The 21,871-nt window shown below is 44.7% G+C and overlaps 1 protein-coding gene across 10 annotated transcripts in view; it reads right to left on the bottom strand.

Moving 5' to 3' along the window:
• Window positions 1–21,871, bottom strand: part of RFC1 (replication factor C subunit 1) — a 191,305-nt gene that overhangs the window by 156,926 nt on the left and 12,508 nt on the right. For 8 of the 10 annotated variants that reach the window (XR_015062484.1, XM_085898573.1, XM_085898572.1 and 5 more), the window contains exons 3-4: window positions 11,501–11,606; window positions 2,991–3,095 (exon numbers count right to left, since the gene is read on the bottom strand). Coding sequence is in view for 8 of the 10 variants with exons in the window: in XM_085898573.1 (XP_085754699.1) it covers window positions 2,991–3,095; window positions 11,501–11,606 (211 nt within the window). In the remaining 2 variants the exon portion in view is untranslated. Of the gene's footprint in view, window positions 1–2,990; window positions 3,096–8,537; window positions 8,627–11,500; window positions 11,607–21,871 lie in introns of those variants that run through there. The other 2 variants (XM_085898576.1, XM_085898580.1) reach the window with 2 other exon arrangements.

Genomic DNA, 21,871 nt, shown 5'->3' with positions numbered 1-21,871 from the left:
CCACCACACCCCCTCCCCCGGGCCGAACGATGTGGGACCCCCACCTGTAATGTCACCGTGGCCAGACGTTGTATCGCCAGGGCCGGATTTGCCGACGCCGGGGGGGTCTTCGCCTGGTTCAGTCCTGCCCGGGGACGTCGGGCTGGCTGGTCGGCCGGGGGCGGTTGTTATTGCAGATGGCGCGAGTTCGGCGAGGGTGTCACCTCGACCGAGCCGGGAGGCGTCTGAGCCTGGGCTGTCTGGCGGCGCTGCCCGTCCGAAGCGGGTCAGCGTGCGGCCGCGGTACTTGGAGGATTATGAGTGTTGATTGGTTTCGGTTGGTCATGTTATGATTGTCCTTTCATCATTTGACTTGTCATTTTACGAGGGGAGGAGTGTGCTGTATCACGTGATTGGGTTTTCGTACATCATGACTCGCCCGCTAGGGGTGGCAGGAATGTACATCCGGACGCGCAATAAAGCGGAGTTGATGCTAACACTCTTGCTTCTCGTGTTCCACTGCACCTCATACACTATATATTCATTCAAGCAAAGTATTAAACTTAACTTTTTCTACTGTTCGGACGATTATATTGAGTGAGGAAAAGATTATGGAATGTGCAGAAAGCATACCTTAATTGAGTGAAACGCCGTGCTTCATAACCTGCTGTTGCAATCCATGACGGCACAGTCCACAGGGGTCCATTTTGTTGGCAATTACATACACAGTTTGCTCTTTCTGTTTTGGACGATTTGTTTACATTACAAAATATTAATATAAATATGCTATTATAGTTCTGCCATTATATTAATAGTCAGTACTTTCTGCAAGCGAAGAGGAACTTTTTTTTGTTGCAAGTGAAGAGGCTCTTTTTTTTTTATTTTTTTTTTTTACTTTCCACCGTTTTGCATGTGCTTTGATTACAAATTTTAAATATAAATATATAATAGAGACTGCAATATATTACTAGTCGGTAGTTTCTGCAAGCGAAGAGGTACGTAGACACTAGACAGCACACATGGACGTGGTAGAAATGGAAACAAATGACTCCATGGGGTGTGTGCGGGCCTATTCTTGGTTACGTGTGTGCTGTGCGAGGGTTTCACAGGCGCGCGATCGGAACTCAAACTCGGGTCTGTGGCTCTGTGGAGGTTATGTGACCGTCTCGCAAACCATGTACTTCCGCAGCGCCGAAGCCTCGTGGGGAACGGACATGCTGCAACATCAAAGTCACGCGGGACGTGCCACCAGGCAGTACAGGTGTGGGGAAATCCATGCATGTGTGCGAGTGAAAGGTCGAGTATATCACCGGTGCTCATGCACGTTTAGTACGGACCATGAGGAGGTTGGAGGATGAGGGGGGGGACCGCATGCAGGCAGGCCTCAACCAAATAGCATTAGTTTTGATTTTTAAATGCTACCGCCCGGTTTTATGTCGAACAGGGCAGTTAGGAAAAAAAACAAACTGCTGTTTGGGGACGTTTTAACATTTTATTGCCCGGGTAATGCCCTGATATGCTGCCTTCCCCTTCCCTCCCTTCGCGCCGCCTCCCCTTTCCCTCCCTTCGCGCCGCCTCCCCTTTCCCTCCCTTCGCGCCGCCTCCCCTTTCCCTCCCTTCGCGCCGCCTCCCCTTTCCCTCCCTTCATACTACTCCCCTTTCCCTCCCTTCGCGCCGCCTCCTTTCCCTCCCTTCGCGCCGCCTCTTTCCCTCCTCCCTTCGCCTCCCCTTTCCCTCCCTTCGCGCCGCCTCTTTCCCTCCTTCGCGCCGCCTCCTTTCCTCCTTCGCGCCGCCTCTTTCCTCCTTCATACCTCCCTTTCCCTCCCTTCGCGCCTCCCCTTTTCCCTCCCTTCATTCGCCGCCTCCTTTCCCTCCCTTCGCGCCGCCTCCCTTTCCCTCCCTTCGCGCCGCCTCTTTCCCTCCCTTCGCGCCTTTTTCCTCCCCTTTCCCTCTTTTTCCTCCTTTCATCTCGCGCCGCCTCTTTCCCTCCTCACCCCTCCCTTTCTCCCTTCATCCCTCCCTTTTCCTCCTTTCTCCCTCCCCTCCTCTCCCTTTTCCTTCCCTCCTTCATTCCCTTTTTCCCTCTTTTCCCCTCCCTTCATTCTTTCCCTCCTTTCCTCCCTTCACCTCTTTCCCTCCCTTCTTTCCTCTTTCCTCCCTTCTCTTTCCCTCCCTTCATCATATCTTTCCTCCCTTCATCATCTCCTCTTTCCTCCTTCCTCTTTCCCTTCCCTCTTTTCCCTCCCTTCATTCTCTTTCCTCCTTCATATATCTTTTCCCTCCCTTCACTCTTTTCCCTCCCTTCATCTCCTTCATTCCTTTTCCCTCCCTTCTTTTCATTCCTTTCTCTCCCTTTTTTCCTCCCTTCTCTCCTTTCCCTCCCTTCGCGCCGCTCTTTCTCTTTCTTCATCTCCCTTCATATCCCTTTCCCTCCTTGCTCTCCCCCTCCCTTTCACTTCGCGCCGCCTCTTTTCTCTCCTTTCCTCCTTCGCGCCGCTCCCTTCCCCTTTCCCTCCCTTCGCGCCGCCTCCCCTTTCCCTCCCTTCGCGCCGCCTCCCCTTTCCCTCCCTTCGCGCCGCCTCCCCTTTCCCTCCCTTCGCGCCGCCTCCCCTTTCCCTCCCTTCGCGCCGCCTCCCCTTTCCCTCCCTTCGCGCCGTGAAATTTCTAACAGCAAAAGTGAAATCCTAACTCACTGCACTAATTTATTTCTGGGTAAAAGTCAGAAATTGTTTTTGTACTCTTGAAAATTGAAGTAATGATGTTGCAACTCTATTTTTTTGGGTTAGACCAGCCTAATTGTCAGCTCTTACTGCTCCTGCCCCTCCAAATTTCAGTTCTAACAGAGATACTCTTTCTCAACAAGTCTAAACTCAACACACACCTCCTCTGTGCCTGAGGAACTATCTTCTAGAGTGGAGAGTCCTTCCCTATAGCATTTCAAATCAGCTACACACTGCTACCTGAAGGATACAATTGACTATAAAATAAAATAAACAAGTAAAAACTTTCACCTGAGTCAGAGATGGAGTATACAGGTGTTTTTATCAGCAATTCATGTGTATTTTTGGAGCGTTTCACTGCAGGCTTGGTTGGGGGTGGCTTCTCAGTGTCAGATTCTGATAAGGTGGAAAAGGAGGAGGGGGGGGTAGTGGTACAACACTTTATGAAAACACCACATACATTCAGCATTTTCATGAATCCTGTATAAAGTCAAGCATGATACTAATACTCAAATTGACTACTTTATACTAAACCCAGGTATAAACAAACATTTACTTTGTCTATAAAAGAAAATGCGATACACGATACAAAGACAACCACTCTCTTGCATAACACAGACTACCATACTACGAGATAGAGAGAATAGGCAGACAGGATGATTAACCACATTGTATAAACTGCCCTCTCCTCCTAAACTCTCCTCATACAGGTTACTGTCTCCTCCGATTCGATAGGCCTGAACTACGCCCCGGCGGTGGAGTTTCACTTTACCTTAAGAATTCAATTTCTCACTACCCCTGAACTGACCTTATATTACACCTCCAACCCTCAGGAGTACCTTTGGCTACAACTTCCCCTCCGCTCCCATGTCTTGTTCATCTGTGTTGTACCATCCTCCGAACAGTGACGACTCCATCGACTATCGTGGCCAAAAATATTAGCACCCTTGCACTTTTTTCAAAGAATGCACCATTTTTTCCAGAAAATTGTTGAAATTAAAAAATCTTTTGGTATCCACATACATATTTCTTTAGTTTGCAGTGGAACAAATCAAAAAAGATGAAAAAAATGACTAAATCTTAGCTTAATCCACATAGACATCTTAAAACGCCCCAGACAATATTATTGGCACCTTTTAGAAGTTGTTCGAAATAATTAGATTTAGAGAAGCAGGTGATTCTCCTTTACTTTGGAATTAACTCACCTGTGGTGAGTTGCAGGTGCCTGCAATATAAAAATCACTCATTCAACCAGTTTGAATAGAGAAAAGGAGTCATTCTGCAGTTTTGTGTCACTGTGCGCACCACAATGAGCACAGAGAAAAAGAAAGCCAGGCACTTGTCGAAGGAGGTCAGACACAAGATTGTAGCCAAGGATGGACACTCTCAAGGCTACAAGTCCATCTCCAGAGACCTTGATGTTCCTGTAGCCACTGTATGCAATGTTATCAGGAAGTTTAAGGCCCATGGCACTGTAGCCAACCTCCCTGGACGTGGCCGCAAGAGAAAACTTGATCGAAGACTGCAGCAAAGGAGTGTTCGAATAGAAGAGAAAGCACCTCGATCAACTGCCAAACAGATTCAAACTGACTTTCAGACACAAGGTACGACGTCAAAACACACCATCCGTTGCCAACTCAATGAAAGGGGGTTCTATGGCAGGAGACCCAGGAGGACCCCACTGCTGAGAGGGAGAGATATAAGAAAGCCCAACTGGAGTTTGTCAATACCCACCTGAACAAGCCAAAATCCTTCTGGGAGAATGTCCTGTGGACAGATGAGACCAAATTAGAGCTTTTTGGTAAAGCACATCATCTCCATATTTACAGAAAACAAAATGAAGCCTTCAAAGAAAAGAACACCTTCCCAACAGTCAAACATTGAGGAGGTTCAGTGATGTTTTGGGGTTGCTGTGCTGCCTTTGGCACTGGGTACCTTGAATGTGTGCATGGCATCATGATATCAGGAGATTACCAAGGCATTTTGGAGTGCAATGTTCAACCCAGTGTCAGAAAGCTGGGTCTCTGTCGAAGGTCATGGGTCTTGCAGCAGGACAATGACCCAAACACACTTCAAAAAGCACCCAGGAATGGTTCAACACAAAACACTGGACTGTTCTGAAGTGGCCAGCAATGAGTCCAGATCTAAATCCCATTGAACACCTGCGGAGGAGATCTGAAAACAGCAGTTGGGAGAAGGCACCCTTCAAATCTGGGAGAACTGGTGCAGTTTGCACAAGAAGAGTGGGCCAAACTGCTAGTAGAGAGGCGTAGGAAGCTCATTCATGGCTACAGGAAGCACTTGACTGCAGTTATTTTGTCCAAAGGTTGTGCTCCTAAATATTACATCTTGGGTGTCAATAATATTGGCTAACCCCCACTTTAGCAGGGAAAATGGCCTTAAAATGTTTGTTGTTGTCAATAATATTGTCAATGCCATTTCATTTTATTTTCTGATTGAAAAGGATATATTAAGTTCTGAATCAAAAACAAAGCATCTGTAATATTAACAGTGAAATAAAGAATTGTGGACACTAAATACTTTCATCAATTTCAACTTATTTTTAGAGAAAATTGTGAGTTATTTGAAAAAAAGTGCAAGGGTGCCAATATTTTTGGCCACGGCAGTATATCTTTCTCAGACAACGTAGCCAAACTTTTAAACAATCATCCCAACTCTCTCTTCCCTATATGTGGCAATTTAAATTGTCGCCACGCAACTTGGCTGGGTGTTGATAACTCTCTCACCAGCCATGGCACTTTAGGAAAGGACTTTTACGACTCCATGGGAGTGAACCTTCCAATCTGGATTTCTCCAAATGGCAAATCCTCCCTTCTGTGCTTGGTGATGACTAACTTTCCTGCAAATGTCTCCTGCTCCATTTTGTTCATATCATCACATGCTTGTGAAAGTCAACAACTCTCTGGCTATTCTCAGAGCGCTGCCTCAACACCGGCGAGACTGGCAGTTCACTCAGGTAGATTGGCAGGGACTGTAAGCAGTCAACTAGTCTTAAATTATCCTACCCATCTTCCCACCCATGGTACACTGAATCCTGTGGCGAGGCAGTTGCTCTGAAACAACTTGATTTCTCTTCCTGGAAGGCAAATCTGACAGAAGGCAATCTCAGTGCTTTCCAAAAAGTCTGCAATAAGTGTGTGTCCACTCTCAGGAGAGCCAGAAAACAACATCTGTATCAGTACCAGTTAATGGTACCCTGCCCTCTGGATGTCAACACAAGACATATGCAAAATGAGTACATCAAGAATGAACTTTCAAACTTGTCTCCCTCCTCTAAAACCTGGTGGCACCTTGTTAAGTCTGTCTCAGGTGTATGCTCTCCTTCCATCCCTTCCCTCTCTTCAAATGGCTTCAGAGCTGACTCCTCGTGAGAAGGCTGAATGCCTCAATTCTGTGTTTGCTTCCAAATCTTGTGTCCTCAACTCCACTCTCTCGGTACCCGTCTTTCACTGCCGTACCCAACTGCTCCTGGACTCTGCAAATTTTGCATGAGAGCAGGTGGAGAAAGTTCTTTCAACCCTTGACTGATTCTGCTACTGAACCAGACAGCATCAACTCACGTGTCTTAAAAACCTATTCTGCTGCTCTTGCACATCGTCTCGCTGCCTTTTTCACCCTGTCATTTGCACGAGGTCATCTTCCATCTGCTTGGAAATCTGCCAACATCACTGCATTATAGAAAAAGGTGCAAAAGCTGATCCCCTTGACTACAGACCTATCAGCTTACTTCCAATCATCAGCAAAGTCATGGAATCCATTTACTTATTTATTTGTATGAAGCCTGCGGCTGCTTGGCTGCATCATTTTCTGAGGGTGCGGCTGTGCCGTTGATGCAATGCCCCTGTAACCAGTAAGTTGGTACTCATTTTTTTGACGTCGGAAGGATGACGGGCTGAGTCAACCCACCTGGTGTTAATTCAAAGTAATAAGAGGGACTTGAACTCAAGAGCCTGACATCTTAAGCGAGCCCCCTTAACTGTTAAGCCAACACCAGGCCGATGGAATCCATCATCGCAGTTGAAATGAAATCCTTCCTTTTCTCCAACAACCTCATTTCAGATCACCAATTTGGTTTCAAACCACGTCACTCCATCTTGGAAATGCTGCTTCTACTCATCCAACAATGGATGGTGGCCCTCAATGTCAGACATGAGTCCAGGGTGTCTCTCTAGATATACCTCATGCTTCTGATAAAGTCTGGCATCCTGCCTTGCTCTCCAAACTGTCTGCCTATGGCAACATCCACACTTCCTATACTCTCATAGCCAACATGTGGCACTCAACTGAATCCTTTAATCTCCTCCCTCTCTGTCAAGGCTAGGGTAACCCAAGGCAGTGTCTGGGCCCAGTCCTATTCCTGATCTTCATTGATGGTCTCTCTGACTCTGGGAAATCCTCTATATCTATTTGTTGATGACTCCACCATCTACAGTGACATCCCTCACCCTTCAGATAGACAGGCAGCAGCCTCTTCCTCCTCTTCAGACCTTGAAAAAAAAAATATCACAAGCTGGTCAAACACGAGGAATACATCTTTCAATACTGACAAATTTCACACTCTAACTATCTCCAAAATGACTGTCTCGCAAACTCCCTCCCACTCCTCCCATCTACTTTCTTAACAATCTTGAGGAGGTGCAGTCATTCAAACTCCTAGGTCTCACCATCAGCCATGATCGTTCTTGGGAAAATCACATTTCAACGTTGGTCTCCAAAGCTCGCCGCTGACTGGGCATCCTCTGTCGTCCAAAGTTCTTCCTTGGCACTCCTGAACTTCTGTCCACCGCCAAGGCCTTCGTCAGCAACTGAATGGAGTAGTGCTCTCTCCTCTGGGGTGGTGCTCCTGCCTCACACATAGCTCGGCATCACGCTGTGAAAACCAAGGCCACAGTGACCATTGGAATATCCTGTGATGAAGCAGAGTCTATGGGCTAATCACTTTGCCATCGGAGACAGGTCAGTGGTCTCCCTGTCTTCTACCACTTCCTTTCTGGTCTGGCATCCTATGATCTTTCCACACTTTGTCTCCCCTCCGGTTTCTGCAGGGCTCACACAATCCACCATAAACCCTCTTCTGGTAAAACTACCTAAATCTCGGATCACTGCTCACCTCCAATCATTCGTTCCTCTTTTTTTCCCACCTATGGAATCAACGTGCACATCCTCTTCAATCTCATTCTTCCCTCCAGGTCTTCAGAACAACTGTTCAACACCATCTCATATCATCCCCAATCCAAAATTATGATCTTTTCTACCTTCGTTAACCCCACCCAAATCTGTCCTAATTCCCCATTTTTTCCTCCTTGGAGTTTCCTTCTCCATGCATGTGTGTTTTGCGTCCTGTTTTGTCCAGTACGTCCTGATCTATTCAGTGTGGTGGCCCTTCCACGAGCCTCGACTATGCATACAAAAAAAAAATACCAAGTTTAAAATGAATTCACTTCAGAAGTGAAACAACTGCAGTTTAACAGGATCCACAAAAGATGGGGTTCTCTCCCTTCCACCCACAAGTATTCAGTCAATAACTTGCCAAGACTCAAATCAGGTAAATAAATAACATGGATATGACAAAGGAAGAATTGTAAAAAACAAATTAAAAAAAAAAAAAAAAATTACATTCACCGTTAAATATGGCCAATCTGGGCTTCTCCATATTACATATGAGGCGTTCAAAAGGTTCATGGAATGAGATACAAATATCCATAATTACTTTTTGGTTGCTATTTAAACCAAAATAATGTCATGCATCTCGTTGCAAGAATTTAAGAAAATTATCAACTTTGATGCAGTGCACAAGAGGTAAACTTTGATACCCACCTTGCTTATACATTCTCCCTCTCCCTCCTTATCCCTCTACCCACAGGCCATTGCGCACGACCACGACCACGTCCCCTTCCTAACCTACCCTACCATTGTCACACAAATGAAATACAAAAATTAAATGGTGGAAAATTTAACGTACAGTATACAAAAAAGGCATTCACAAGCATGGGAAAAGGAAGACAAAGTTCATCGGCATTTATTTATCATTTAATAATTTATAAATATAATGTATTATGGTAAAGCCACAGTAGACCCCAAGACACAGATCAAAATTTTGTTTGGAAGAATCAATTAGCATACATTTATAAATGTTCTTGTGTAAATTACATCTGTGGAACGAGCAGAACACCAAGTGTATTCAATCACAATCAACATATTTTGAAGGGAAAAGAGATTCTTGATAAATAATTTCAAATATATATATATATATATATATATATATATATATATATATATATATATATATATATATATATATATATATATATATATATATCGATTCCACCTTTTCAGGAACACCTAATAAGGCATGAGGAAATAACACCTAATATAACTCAGGAAATAACACCTAATCGTACATAATCAGGATGAGAATTAAAGCCTGAGCATTTGGGATCACACCCGATAAAAATAGGGAAATTACCATCATAATATCTTTGTACTCGTAAAATAAAGACATTAAGCTCAGGATGATAATAAATTAGAGACTGGTATAATATTGTTGCGGATTCGCGCCCGCCGGCGTGCGAGCGGCCACGTAACTTGAATCGCGGCACGTCGCCCACCGGACGGACAATCCCGTCGTGACCCTCTCGGACTAACGCCGGGAACTAGTCACGGGTGGGCCTTTCGGCCTCACCACGATCGTGCTAATCGCCCCCCCGCGTGGGATAGGGTTGCTCGCCAAATTCGACCTACCCAAGTACCCACACGGAGGGTAGACCGGGCGATCGCACCTCGCCGCAGGTTGACTTCGGACACGGGCCACTTTAAGCGACCCATTCCGTACTGTCGGGATAACCGAGCAGTGTTATCATCAACCTCGACGGTTCGATTAATTATTGGGCGTATTTAGCCCACGACCAACCCTTTACGTGAAGTAAGATGGAGATTCAATAAAAGAAAAGACGAAGCGAAACGGGAAAAACAGTTCAACATAAAGCACATTTATTCCGCGGCAAACGGAAAGCACACATATACAATCACAACAATTATGCACCAAAAGCAAATGTAAAAGTAACACGACAATTCTGCACAAAAAGCAAATGCAACAAAAGAGACACAATGCAGATCTACTACCGACTACGCGAGCACACGGCAACACTTATACAGTTTTACTTCACAGACGGCGCCGACAACACATATACTCCAAAGCAAAAGAAAAAGGGGCCACCCTCAAATACAAGGGGGCAGACGGGCCTGGGGCCGAGACCGCGTCGAGCCTACCCGTCTGGTGATGAGCCGCAAAATGGCGGCGGCGCCCCGACTCCGCGGGCCTCGCTGGCACTGCCTGGAATGGGGTGGGAACGGGGCCCCCCTTCTCACACTATCTCAGCGCGGGGGGAAACAGGGGGGGGTTGTTGATGCTCGGGGGAAAGAGGATATCTGGCTGGCTTGGGTCCCGCGACGAGCGACGCCACTGCGACCTCGATCGCGTTCCCAGCCTCCCCTCTCCGCAGCTCCCCGACTCTGACACGAGCGCAGACCTCCACAAAGCTTCTTGGCTTCTCCGGACTCTCCGGACCCCGACAGACACTCTCTCGACTGATTTCGCCGCCGCCACAACTCTCCAACTCTCTTCTCTTCTCAACTCTTTCCAACTACATTCGCCGCCGCAACAACTCTCCAACTCTTCCCTCTCCTCAACTCCGTCCAACTGCCCTGATTCGCTCCGCGCTCGGCGCTTTATAGTGCGACAGGAGAAATCATATGCAGATTTTTGGATCAGGAACGGCTCGGGGGCGGAGCCACGCTCCCCATTGGACAGAGGAAAAGTGGGCGTGAATCATTCTTGATCCGCGAATCTGCATATAGCGATTATACTCCGACGCGCCTGGAGGCGGGGCCAAATCGCCCCACGCTCGCTGATAGGACGGAACAGAAGTGGGCGTGAATCATTCTTGATCCGATTTCTCGGAAAGGCTGGTGTTTTTGCACCCGCTGCTCGGTGCGTGCCCTGTACGAGTCCAGGATCGGTGCCCACAAGCGGCGCGGGAATGGCGGTGATGCGATGGTTGCGAGAGCGAGATGTGACGGTAAAGGTCGTGGCTGTTGGCGTTGTTGTTGTTGTTGTTGTGAAGCGGAGTTGCGGTTGGTGGTTGTTGTGTGATGGCTGTTGAGACGTGGTTGGTGGTGGTTGTGGTGGTAGTAATGGCGGCTGGTCCAAAATAAAGATAGTAAAAGAAAAACGGCTATCTAAAAGGGAGGCAGCCCGAATGAATAACATTTATTCCCTCTAAACAACGGGTTTGGGCTAACTACACATACACTTACAGAGATATCTCACCTACGGGAACTGAATGGTGGTTTGCGAATTTCATCAACCACAACAATATTAATGACACAAGCAAAAATAAAAATAGGTTTTAAATTGTACATTTTGCCCTCGACATTTTGCTCCAACATTAATAACGAAATATTACAAATGTGAATTTACAAGTTGCAGTGGAGCACATGGAAATCTTTCAAAAATAGTAGGCCATTGTGTTTTGCATGCGAGTAAAATTTTGAAAACCCGCCCATGGCGAAACAAGTGCGGTCCTCAGCTATTGGTTATAATCCATTCCATCTACATAAATGGCATTATGAAGATGTTTTACAAACTCTGCCCGACCCTAACCAAAATTTTCAGACAATTTTGCCAATTCTGCAGAGATTAGTAAATATCCTCACTGAAATATGGCAACTGCAGTGAAAAGCATTATTGGAACTTACACACACATTACACATGGGCTCACCTGAGTCAGAAATTATGTAACATCTCTTTCCCTTCATCTTTGTCTTTTTCCCCCTGGCTGAATGCTCTTTGGGCTCGTCATTGCTGTCTGTGATGCCACTCTTCAACTGCAATGACAAAATGGAGGCATAACTTCAAAAATAACAATAAAAAGCCTCTAAATCAGTTGGATTGAATGCCTTTTCGTTTTTGAAATCCAAGCAACTGTGAGAAATCAAACCTGCAAATCAGTCATCCACTCTATTTTACGTTATTACCTAAAGGCACTGTCACACCTTGACGTTTTAGCCAGCAATGGTAACGTATAAAAATGTATGTAAAACGTTGGCGTACGCTGAAGTTTTGAGGTTTTTTTAAAGTTTTGGTCGTATTCATAACGTGTTGGTCGTATGCATAACATATTAATAACGGGCACAGAACGTTTCGTTGTCTTATAGATAACTTATACAAACGAATGCTTAGCCTGTTGTCGGCGTTCACAACCTATGCCCAACGATAGTTTAACTTGGGCATAGAGCGCTGCACATATCGCCGACAAATTTGTGGCGTAGCCTGTTAAAAACTTGCCGCACGCCGATTTAAATCATAACTGCCTGAAAATTGGAAGTGTCAACATCGCAGTCACACCTTGACGATTTAGCCAGCGTATGCCGACCTATGAAAAATGTGTCTAAAACGCTGGCACACGTCGAATACGGTATGGGTAAGTTGTGTATACGTTAGGAGCATGCTGAAAAACAATGAAGTACGCTGTCATATTCCGTGGTACGTCTAGTACGTCGTGAAATTTCATGCATGCTGAAAATTTTACGACGTACTCGACGTATGGCTCACAAGTTCCGCATACGCTGGCATAAGTTCTCGGCACGCTCCGCGATCGTTGTCACACGTCGAGCACACGTTACTTGTAAGTTACTCATAAGTCGAAACATGTCGAGGTAATGTTTAGCATACCCAAAACTTAATTTTTAACCTATGAGTAACGTGCTTTGAACCTATGAGTAGCGTGCTTTGAACCCACAGTATGTGTAACGTATCTCAAACGCACATTGTCGTATGTAGACGAATTTGATTGACGTCTTCCGGACGACCACAGAACTTACTGAACGTGTTTCTAACTTACATCTACCGTATAATGGCGATTTGGCAGCGTTTAGGGGAATTGGTATATACAAATGGGCTTCACAAGAGGAACCCGTCAGTGTTCCAGACTCCATGTTGAGTAGATGTCAATGTCAGTAGTATCAGTAGTACTAGTAGTAGTAGTAGTAGTAGTAGTAGTAAGTGAGCGTGTCAGTAGTAGTAATAGTAGTAGTAGTAGTATTGGTAGTAGTAGTATGTCCATGTCAGTACTAGTAGGTGAGCGTGGTGGGGAGGGTGTGGGTGATGATGGATCCTCGTTGCGTCCACGAATAGGAGACTACTTTGCACCATTGTTCGATGTTCTTTTCGGCTAATTTGTTTTTTCTCATTCCCACGATGAACTATTTTTTTGTTTCAGTTTTTAAAGTATTCAAAACGACTTGGACAAATGCATAATGTACTAGTAATGAACACAGAACGCTTCGATAACTTATAGATAAGTTATACCAACGATTGATTAGCGTGTTTTAGGCGTCCACAACCTATGCCCAACGATAGTCTAACGCAGGGGTCGGGAACGTGTGGCTCGCGAGCCAGGTGTGGCTCTTTTGATGATTGCATCTGGCTCGCAGATAAAATTGGAGTTTGAAACTTTGAAAGCCCAATATTTCTCGCGGAAGCTTTACCTATAGTTTGAATGGTGTCATGCTTCATTCACGTGCAGGGCTGAACTTGCCAGAAGGAGAGGAGAAAAAACGCCTCCGAATTGGCTGAAGCGGTTTTTGTTTCGTCCAGTCATGCGGCCGAAGCGACTAGTGATTTCGGTTCCTCTAATGACGTGCCGCCGCCGACACGCGTAGCGGAATTCATCTCGACCAATCACGCGCCACCGCTGAGGCGACAGCATCCCAGAGTCGGCCAGCCGCGCCGCACCTCTCGAGTATATAAGCCCGTGCGCAGGCCAGCCAGACTCACTATTTGCCAAGCCCCAGTTGGGTCAATCTATATATATATATATATATATATATATATATATATATATATATATATATCTCTCTCTCTCTCTCTCTCTCTCTCTCTCTCTCTCTCTCTCTCTCTCTCTCTCTCTCTCTCTCTCTCTCTCTCTCTCTCTCTCTCTCTCTCTCTCTCTCTCTAAGCTAACCCTTCGACGAAGAAGATGGCGAAAAGAAAAAAAGATGAGGAGTATCGTACATTTCAGGACGAATGGGCTGAAGAATTCGCCTTTGTGGAGAGAGCAGGTTCTGTGGTGTGTCTAATTTGCAATGACAAAATTGCATCGATGAAACGGTCGAATATAAAGCGGCACTTCGACACACGCCATGCTACCTTTGCATCAAAATACCCTGCGGGAGACAGCAGAAAGAAAGCGTGCCAAGAGCTACTGAGCAGGGTACAAGCCAGCCAGCAGCAACTCCGCGTATGGACCCGGCAAGGTGACGATAATTCCGCTCGCTTTGCTGGATATTTAGCAATAGTAAGGAACGGAAAACCATTCACAGATGGCGAGGATGCTAAAACGTTCATGCTGGATGTAGCCAATGAACGTTTTGATGATCTTCCGAACAAAGACAAGATAATCAAACGGATACAAGACATGCCTCGGTCGGCAAGAGCTGTTCATGATCGTACCATCATGATGGCAAACCAAGTGGAGGAAACGCAAGTGAAGGACATAAATACAGTGCCGTTCTTTTCCCTGGCTTTGGATGAGTCAACAGACATAAGCAATTTGTCGCAGTTCAGTGTGATTGCAAGATATGCTGCTGGTGATACACTGCGCGAAGAAAGTCTTGCTGTTCTGCCAATAAAAGGGTCCATAAGAGGTGAGTATTAATTCAAGTCTTTCATGGAGTTCGCTCAAGAAAAAAAAATCTACCTATGGATAAACTTATCTCAGTGTGTACTGATGGTGCTCCGTGTATGGTGGGGAAAAACAAAGGATTTGTGGCGCTTCTCCGTGAACATGAAAATAGACCCATCCTAAGTTTCCATTGCATTCTACACCAGGAGGGACTTTGTGCTCAGATGTGTGATGGGCAGCTTGGCGAAGTGATGTCGCTGGTCATTCGTGTGATCAATTTTATTGTTGCCAGAGCCTTAAATGGTCGCCAATTTAAAACAATGCTGGATGAAGTTGGAAATAACTATCACGGTCTGCTTTTGCACAGCAATGTGCGTTGGTTGCCAAGAGGGAAGGTGCTTAGCCGTTTTGCGGCTTGCCTGAACGAAATCCGGACTTTCCTTGAAATGAAAGGGATTGAGCATCCTGAGCTAGCCAAACTGAGTGGCTCCTCAAGTTTTACTATCTCGTGGATATGACTGAACATCTGAACCAGCTCAACGTGAAAATGCAAGGCATTGGAAATACAGTGTTATCCCTTCAACAAGCCGTGTTTGCTTTTGAAAACAAGCTGGAGCTCTTTATCATGGATCTTGAAACAGGTCGTTTACTACAGTTTGAAAAACTGCGACAATTTAAAGATGCATGCACAGCAAGTGAGCCCACTCAAAACTTTTGATCTCCACCAGTAAGCTGGCTTCACATCCAGTCTCCTACAGTCATTCAAAGCACGCTTTGGAGAATTTCGTGAGCACACTCGTCTTTTTAAGTTCATCACCCATCCAAACGAGTGTTCACTGAACACAGCCGACCAGAGTTACATTCCTGGTGCCTCCGTCAGAGATGTTGAAGCAGAAGTGGCTGACCTGAAGGCCTCAGACATGTGGGTGAATAACTTCAAGTCACTGAATGAAGATTTGGAAAGAATCGCACGACAGAAAGTGGAGTTGGCGAGCAAGCACATGTGGACAGAAATGAAAAAAACTTCAACCCGAAGACCAGCTGATTATCAAAACTTGGAACGCGCTTCCTGTCACATACCACACACTGCAGCGTGTGAGTATTGCTGTATTGACCTTGTTTGGATCTACGTATGCATGTGAGCAGTCATTCTCACATCTTAAAAACATCAAGTCCAACCTACTATTACGTCTAACGGATGAAAGCCTCAACGCTTGCATGAAGCTTAACCTCACCAAGTACCAACCAGACTACAAAGCCATCAGCAAATCCATGCAGCACCAGAAGTCCCATTAATGGTGAGTATTATAACAACATTATTTAAAAGAATAAATTCAGAGGCTTATTATACTAACATTTAGTTGAATTCAGTCTTAAAATATATTATATGGCTCTCACTGAAATATGATTTCCAAATATTTTGCTTTAATGGCTCTCCGAGTCAAAAAGGTTCCTGACCCCTGGTCTAACGTATGCATAGCATGGCAGCGTATCGTCGACGATTACGTGAGGTTTTCTATTCATAGGCTACAACTTCACTTTTAATAAATGCCTGTCACTCACCTATTGTTTTTGGACGCTGGTGCTCGGCAATTGAAATAGTTTTCATTGAACGAGTTAAATCGCTTCGACAGCAATGCAGTCACGGCACCAACAGCAGCAGGCTCATTGCCAGCCTCATGCCAGGCTCAAGCGGATCCCTGTAGAAGGTGTACTGCTTGGTTATCCTTGGACTCACTCTGGCTTGCAGCTCGTCGAACATCGCTGGGGGCATTCGCAGGAAGTTGATGAAGGATACATTGTCCTCGTTCTGGAGTTCCACCATGAGCTGGTCATATATGCCGTAATGGCGTCGCCTCCCGATCCATGGTCTGACCCAGTTCCTTCTCCTCCGTTCACGTCTTCTTCTACCGGCTCTATTGGCACGCAACTGGTGCAGTGTCAACTCGATGAGGTCCTGTTGATGTTGGAGGACAGGTAGGTATTGTCGTCTCAGCCTTGCCGTATCCTCCATCTCTCGGAATGACATGGACATGTACTCACCACGAAGTCTAAAAAAAAACAGACGGGTTCCTCCTGCGAAGCCCCTTTTTATATACAAATTCCCCTAATCGCTGCCAATACGCCATTATACGGTATCTGTAAGTTAGAAACGTGTTCGGTAAGTTCTGTGGTCGTCCTGAAGACGTCAAATACGTATACATACGTATTTGTGCGTAGGACATGCTTTACAAATAATTTCCAAGCACGTTACTCATAGGTTATAAATAAGTCATGGGTACCCTAAACATTACTTTGACGTGTTTCGACGTATGAGGAACTTTCAAGTAACGTGTTGCGAAGTGTGAACAACGTTCGTGTAGCGTGCTTACAAAACGTTACTCATAGGTTAGAAATAAGTTCCGGGTACGCTAAACATTACCTCGACGTGTTTTGACTTATGAGTAACTTACAAGTAACATGTGTCGACGTGTGTCAACGATCGCATAACGTGCCTACAACTTATGGCCAGCGTAGCGGAACGTGTGAGTCGTACGCCGGCATACGTCGTAAAATTTCAAGCATGCAAAAATTTGTGGACAACCCAAAAGTACAGCGTTTAAAGCCAGCGTACTACGACGTATGGCAGTGTTTTTCAGCGTGCTCTTAACGTATACAAAACTTACCCATAACGTATTCGACGTGTGCCAGCGTTTTAGACAAAATTTTTCATAAATCGGCATACGCTGGCGAAATCGTCAAGGTGTGAAAGCGGCTTAAAGCATGATATCTCAAAAAGTTGTGGACGGATTCGGACGAAACTTGGTGGACAGGTTTGGTGTGTGGAAACAAAGAATGGATTAAATTTTTGTGAAGATCCGAATCCAGATCATAATTTTTTGAGTGATTCTTCACAATTGAGAGATAGGGCTAAACCGATATATAAATCCGAATTGGTGAAGATGCGAATCCGGATCCAGATACGAGAATTATTTAATTTTTAAAGTGATTCTTCACCATTGAAAGATAGGGCCAAAAACTACATGTAGCATAATATTTCAAAAATGTAATGGGCCCCGATATGTTCTTGTGGATCAGGCATTGCATGGCAGAGGTATGCGCTCTACTGAGTGCCCTTCTAGTTATCTATGATATTTCAATTTTCAGTAAAAAAATTAGGTTCAAATTCTGATACTTAAACAGAAAAAAAGAAATTGGCAACTTGATCTTTTTCATATTCTTGTGGTTTCAGATAAATAAAAACATCCTATATAAAAAAGGAGCCACGTTTCTCCATCTGTAATGCTTTATTCTAAAATCTAAAGCGTTTCTGCTGTCGTAGAATAACACAAATAGTACCGTTGGAAATACTCGATGTTACAAAGAAACAATCACTCTCGATTTGTTTGGTTGGAGAGCTAATAATCGATTTACTTGAAAAATTTGTTCGTTTAATCACAAACTACTCAATTTTGAGAGCAATACTTCTCATTATATGAATACGTCTCAAAGCAGGAGAAAAAATATGTATAAAAGTACACAGAAGGAGCACACAAACAACAACCACCACAGTCACACCAAAAACAATTATGTTATGAAAGATCCTTTTTCACATATATTACTAAATTTTACATCCTCTGACACAGATACACATAAATGTGTTTGTGACGTAAACCATGCTGACTTTTGATTAAACCAATCAGCGAAGCGATGGGAGGCATGCCTAGTATTTATAAAAGCAGAATTGTACATCCATCTATAATTCCAGCAATGTGTGTGTGTGTGTGTGTGTGTGTGTGTGTGTGTGTGTGTGTGTGTGTGTGTGTGTGTGTGTGTGTGTGTGTGTGTCCGCTGTTTCTCGACAACCACTGGTCCGATCTAAAGGCACTGTCACACCTTGACGATTTAGCCAGCAATGGCAACGTATAAAAATGTATGTAAAACGTTGGCGTACGCTGAAATTTTGATTTTTTTTTAAAGTTTTGGTCATATTCATAACGTGTTGGTCGTATGCATAACATATTAGTAATGGGCACAGAACGTTTCGTTGTCTTATAGATAACTTATACCAACGAATGCTTAGCCTGTTGTCGGCGTTCACAACCTATGCCCAACGATAGTTTAACTTGGGCATGAAGCGCTGCACGTATCGCCAACAAATTCGTGGCGTAGCCTGTTAAAAACCTGCCGCACGCCGATTTAAATCACAACCGCCTGAAAATTGGAAGTGTCAACATCGGTCACACCTTGACAATTTAGCCAGCGTATGCCGACCTATGAAAAATGTGTCTAAAACGTTGGCACACGTCGAATACGGTTTGGGTAAGTTGTGTATACGTTAGGAGCATGCTGAAAAACGATGAAGCACGCTGTCATATTCCGTGGTACGTCTCGTACGTCGTGAAATTTCAAGCATGCTGAAAATTTTACGACGTACTCGCCGTATGGCTCACACGTTCCGCTACGCTGGGAATAAGTTGTAGGCACGATATGCGATTGTTGACACACGTCGACACAAGTTCCTTGTAAGTTACTTACAAGTCGAAACACGTCAAGGTAACGTTTAGCATACCCGAAACTTATTTTCTCCGTCAAGGCACATTTTCTGTTTTTCTCCTTGGCTCCGTGAAGGCACGTGACGAAATATCTGAAGTTGTTGTTGTTGTTGTTTTTTTATTTTATTTTTTTTTAGTCTATCACTAATTTTAAAATATATTTGGACATTTGCTTTAAAGTTTCGAGGTCGACGTGACAATATCCTCAAACAGAAAATATTCACAGAGGAGGAACTAAGAATAAGACATGAGAAAACTGAAGAGGCAATCAGACGTGACGTAACGGCACGTGACGAAATATCGGAACTTATTGTTGTTTTTTTGGTTTTTTTAAACGCTGCCAATACGCCATTATACAGTAGCTGTAAATTAGAAACACGTTCAGCAAGTTCTGTGGTCGTCCGGAAGATGTCAATCAAATACGTCTACATACGTCAATATGCGTTGGAGGTACGTTACACATAGGTTCAAAGCACGTTACTCATTGGTTAGAAATAAGTTTTGGGTACGCTAAGCATTACCTCGACGTGTTTCAACTTATGAGTACCTTACAAGTAACGTGCTTCGACGTGTGTCAACGATCGCATAATGTGCCTCGACGTGTGTCAACGATCGTGGAACGTGCCTACAACACGTTACTCATAGACTATAAATAAGTTTCGGATACGCTAATCATTACCTCGACGTGTTTCGACTTATGAGTAACTTACAAGTAACGTGTGTCGAGGTGTGTCAACGATCGCATTACGTGCCTACAACCTATGGCCAGCATAGCGGAACCTGCGAGTCATACGCTGGCATACGCCGTAAAATTTCAAGCATGCAAAAATTTGAGGACAACCGCAAAGTACAACGATGAAAGCCAGCGTACTACGACGTATGGCAGTGTTTTTCAGCGTGCTCTTAACGTATACAAACTTACCGATAACGTATTCGACGAGTGCCGGCGTTTTAGCCCAATTTTGCATACGTCAGGCATACGTTGGCTAAATAGTCAAGGTGTGACAGGGCCTTAATTGAAACTTGCCAGGTATATTGCTGGGGGCCCTGTGGATGTGCCTTTTCAAGGTTTGATATTAATCGGACAAGTGCTTCCCAAGTTATGGCCATTTATTTACCAACCAATGACAAAACACGTTGCTGCGTGGGTGCGGCCGATGGGGAAGAGAACCTCAGCCGCGTTCCCCATTACGGGTTACAACGTACGGACTTCCGGAAAGTGATGACTTAGTGTATTCTAATAATTTCTCGATTTCTCATGCGCATTTATAGATAAACACAATGCCGCAATCCAGTCGTCGTTTACGAGAGTGAAGGAACGGCCTGTGTGGCTGTTTGAAAGTTTGTTTGTTTTTTGCACGTACGTTTTTTTTTCTTTTTTCTTTTCTCTTTGTGTTTTTCCTTGCGATGACATTGCGAAAAGGCAAAATACATTGGCGCTAATTGAATAATTGGCCATTAAAACTAAATTGCGAATAATCGTAACTGCGATATGCGAACTTCCGGGCCACGCACGTACGGGCACACGAGAGCGAAGGAGTGTGGTTGTTGTTTGTGGCTCGCGGTTTGAGGTTTTTTTTTTTTTGCACGTACGGCCACACACGTACGGGCACGTACTAGTATGTATTGGGATAAACAAATACATGCAAATATTTAAGTCAACTGCAGAAATAGTAGGAGAAACTATTTTAAATCAGGAACAGACAAAATTATGTTGAAACGAGAGAATTCAAAAAACACCTTACCCCAAGCAGTCTTGTAAAATGGACATGGGACTATTGCAGAGCATATCGGACCCAATACGTTTTTGAAATATCCTATATATCGTTTTTGGCCCCATCTCTCAATGGTGAAGAATCACTTGTAAAATTAAATAATTCTCGTATCTGGATCCGGATTCAGATCTTCACCAAAATCGAACCAATTCGTCATGGTCACACACCCAACCTGTCCACCAAGTTTCATTCAAATCGGTCCACAACTTTTTGAGTTATTGTCGTATCCAGGGGGTTTAGCCCCCACCTGCACGGATGGCCAAACAGTTCTCTCTTGGAGGCCCACAACCGGGACTCCGGGAGATTAATATGCGTGCGGGAAAGAAATGCTAGGTGCTTCACCAGGGCGGTAGCACAGCACGGGTTTTACTCTTGAACCCACAACAGATACACGGACACAAGCAAATGAAATTAAATAAAATGGATTATTTAATTACAGTAATCAAATATGTACAATAACAATAATTCAAATTATAATAATGAAAGAAAAACGTGAGGTAATCTACAGCCTATATTGCTATTTGAGGCACACGCGCGCGCGCGCACACACACACACACACACACACACACACACACACACACACACACACACACACACACACACACACACACACACACACACACACACACACACACACACACACACACACACACACACACACACACACACACACACACACACACACACACACACACACACACGGTCATATAAAATAAAGAAAATAAAAAATTCCCTTTTCGTTCCTTCACTTAGCTGAGTCCAGGTGATCTTTTAGGACTTGACGATCTAACAACGTCATCAGCGTGCGGATCACCACGCCCTAAAAATAGCTCCGAGCAACTCGTGAGGCAATATTCGACATCAGGGCTCCCGAACCGCGATGTAGCTTCTTCATCGGCCATGCTTGCCAATCCCGCCTGCAGAATGTTACCGCTCCCTTCGGTGATATACACGAGGCTTGAAGGTCCATGTCTCACAACCAACCAAGAGTCAATGGCCAGCGTCTTGCTCAGCACACGACCAACTTACCTCAGTACAAATACGATTTGTCATTTGTCAACATTTGTCAACAGCAATTTTGTCATTCTGAGAGGAGAGCGAAGCGAGATCCTGCTTCCCAGTCACGTTCCTCTCATGACTACAACTGCAACCTCAC

The sequence above is a fragment of the Eptatretus burgeri genome, chromosome 10, assembly GCF_056783735.1.
Source record: "Eptatretus burgeri isolate ZD-2024b chromosome 10, Ebu_testis_v1, whole genome shotgun sequence".
Taxonomy (NCBI): domain Eukaryota; kingdom Metazoa; phylum Chordata; class Myxini; order Myxiniformes; family Myxinidae; genus Eptatretus; species Eptatretus burgeri.
Note: the sequence above shows the minus strand (reverse complement) of the source record. Positions and strands in the feature narration are given on the sequence as shown.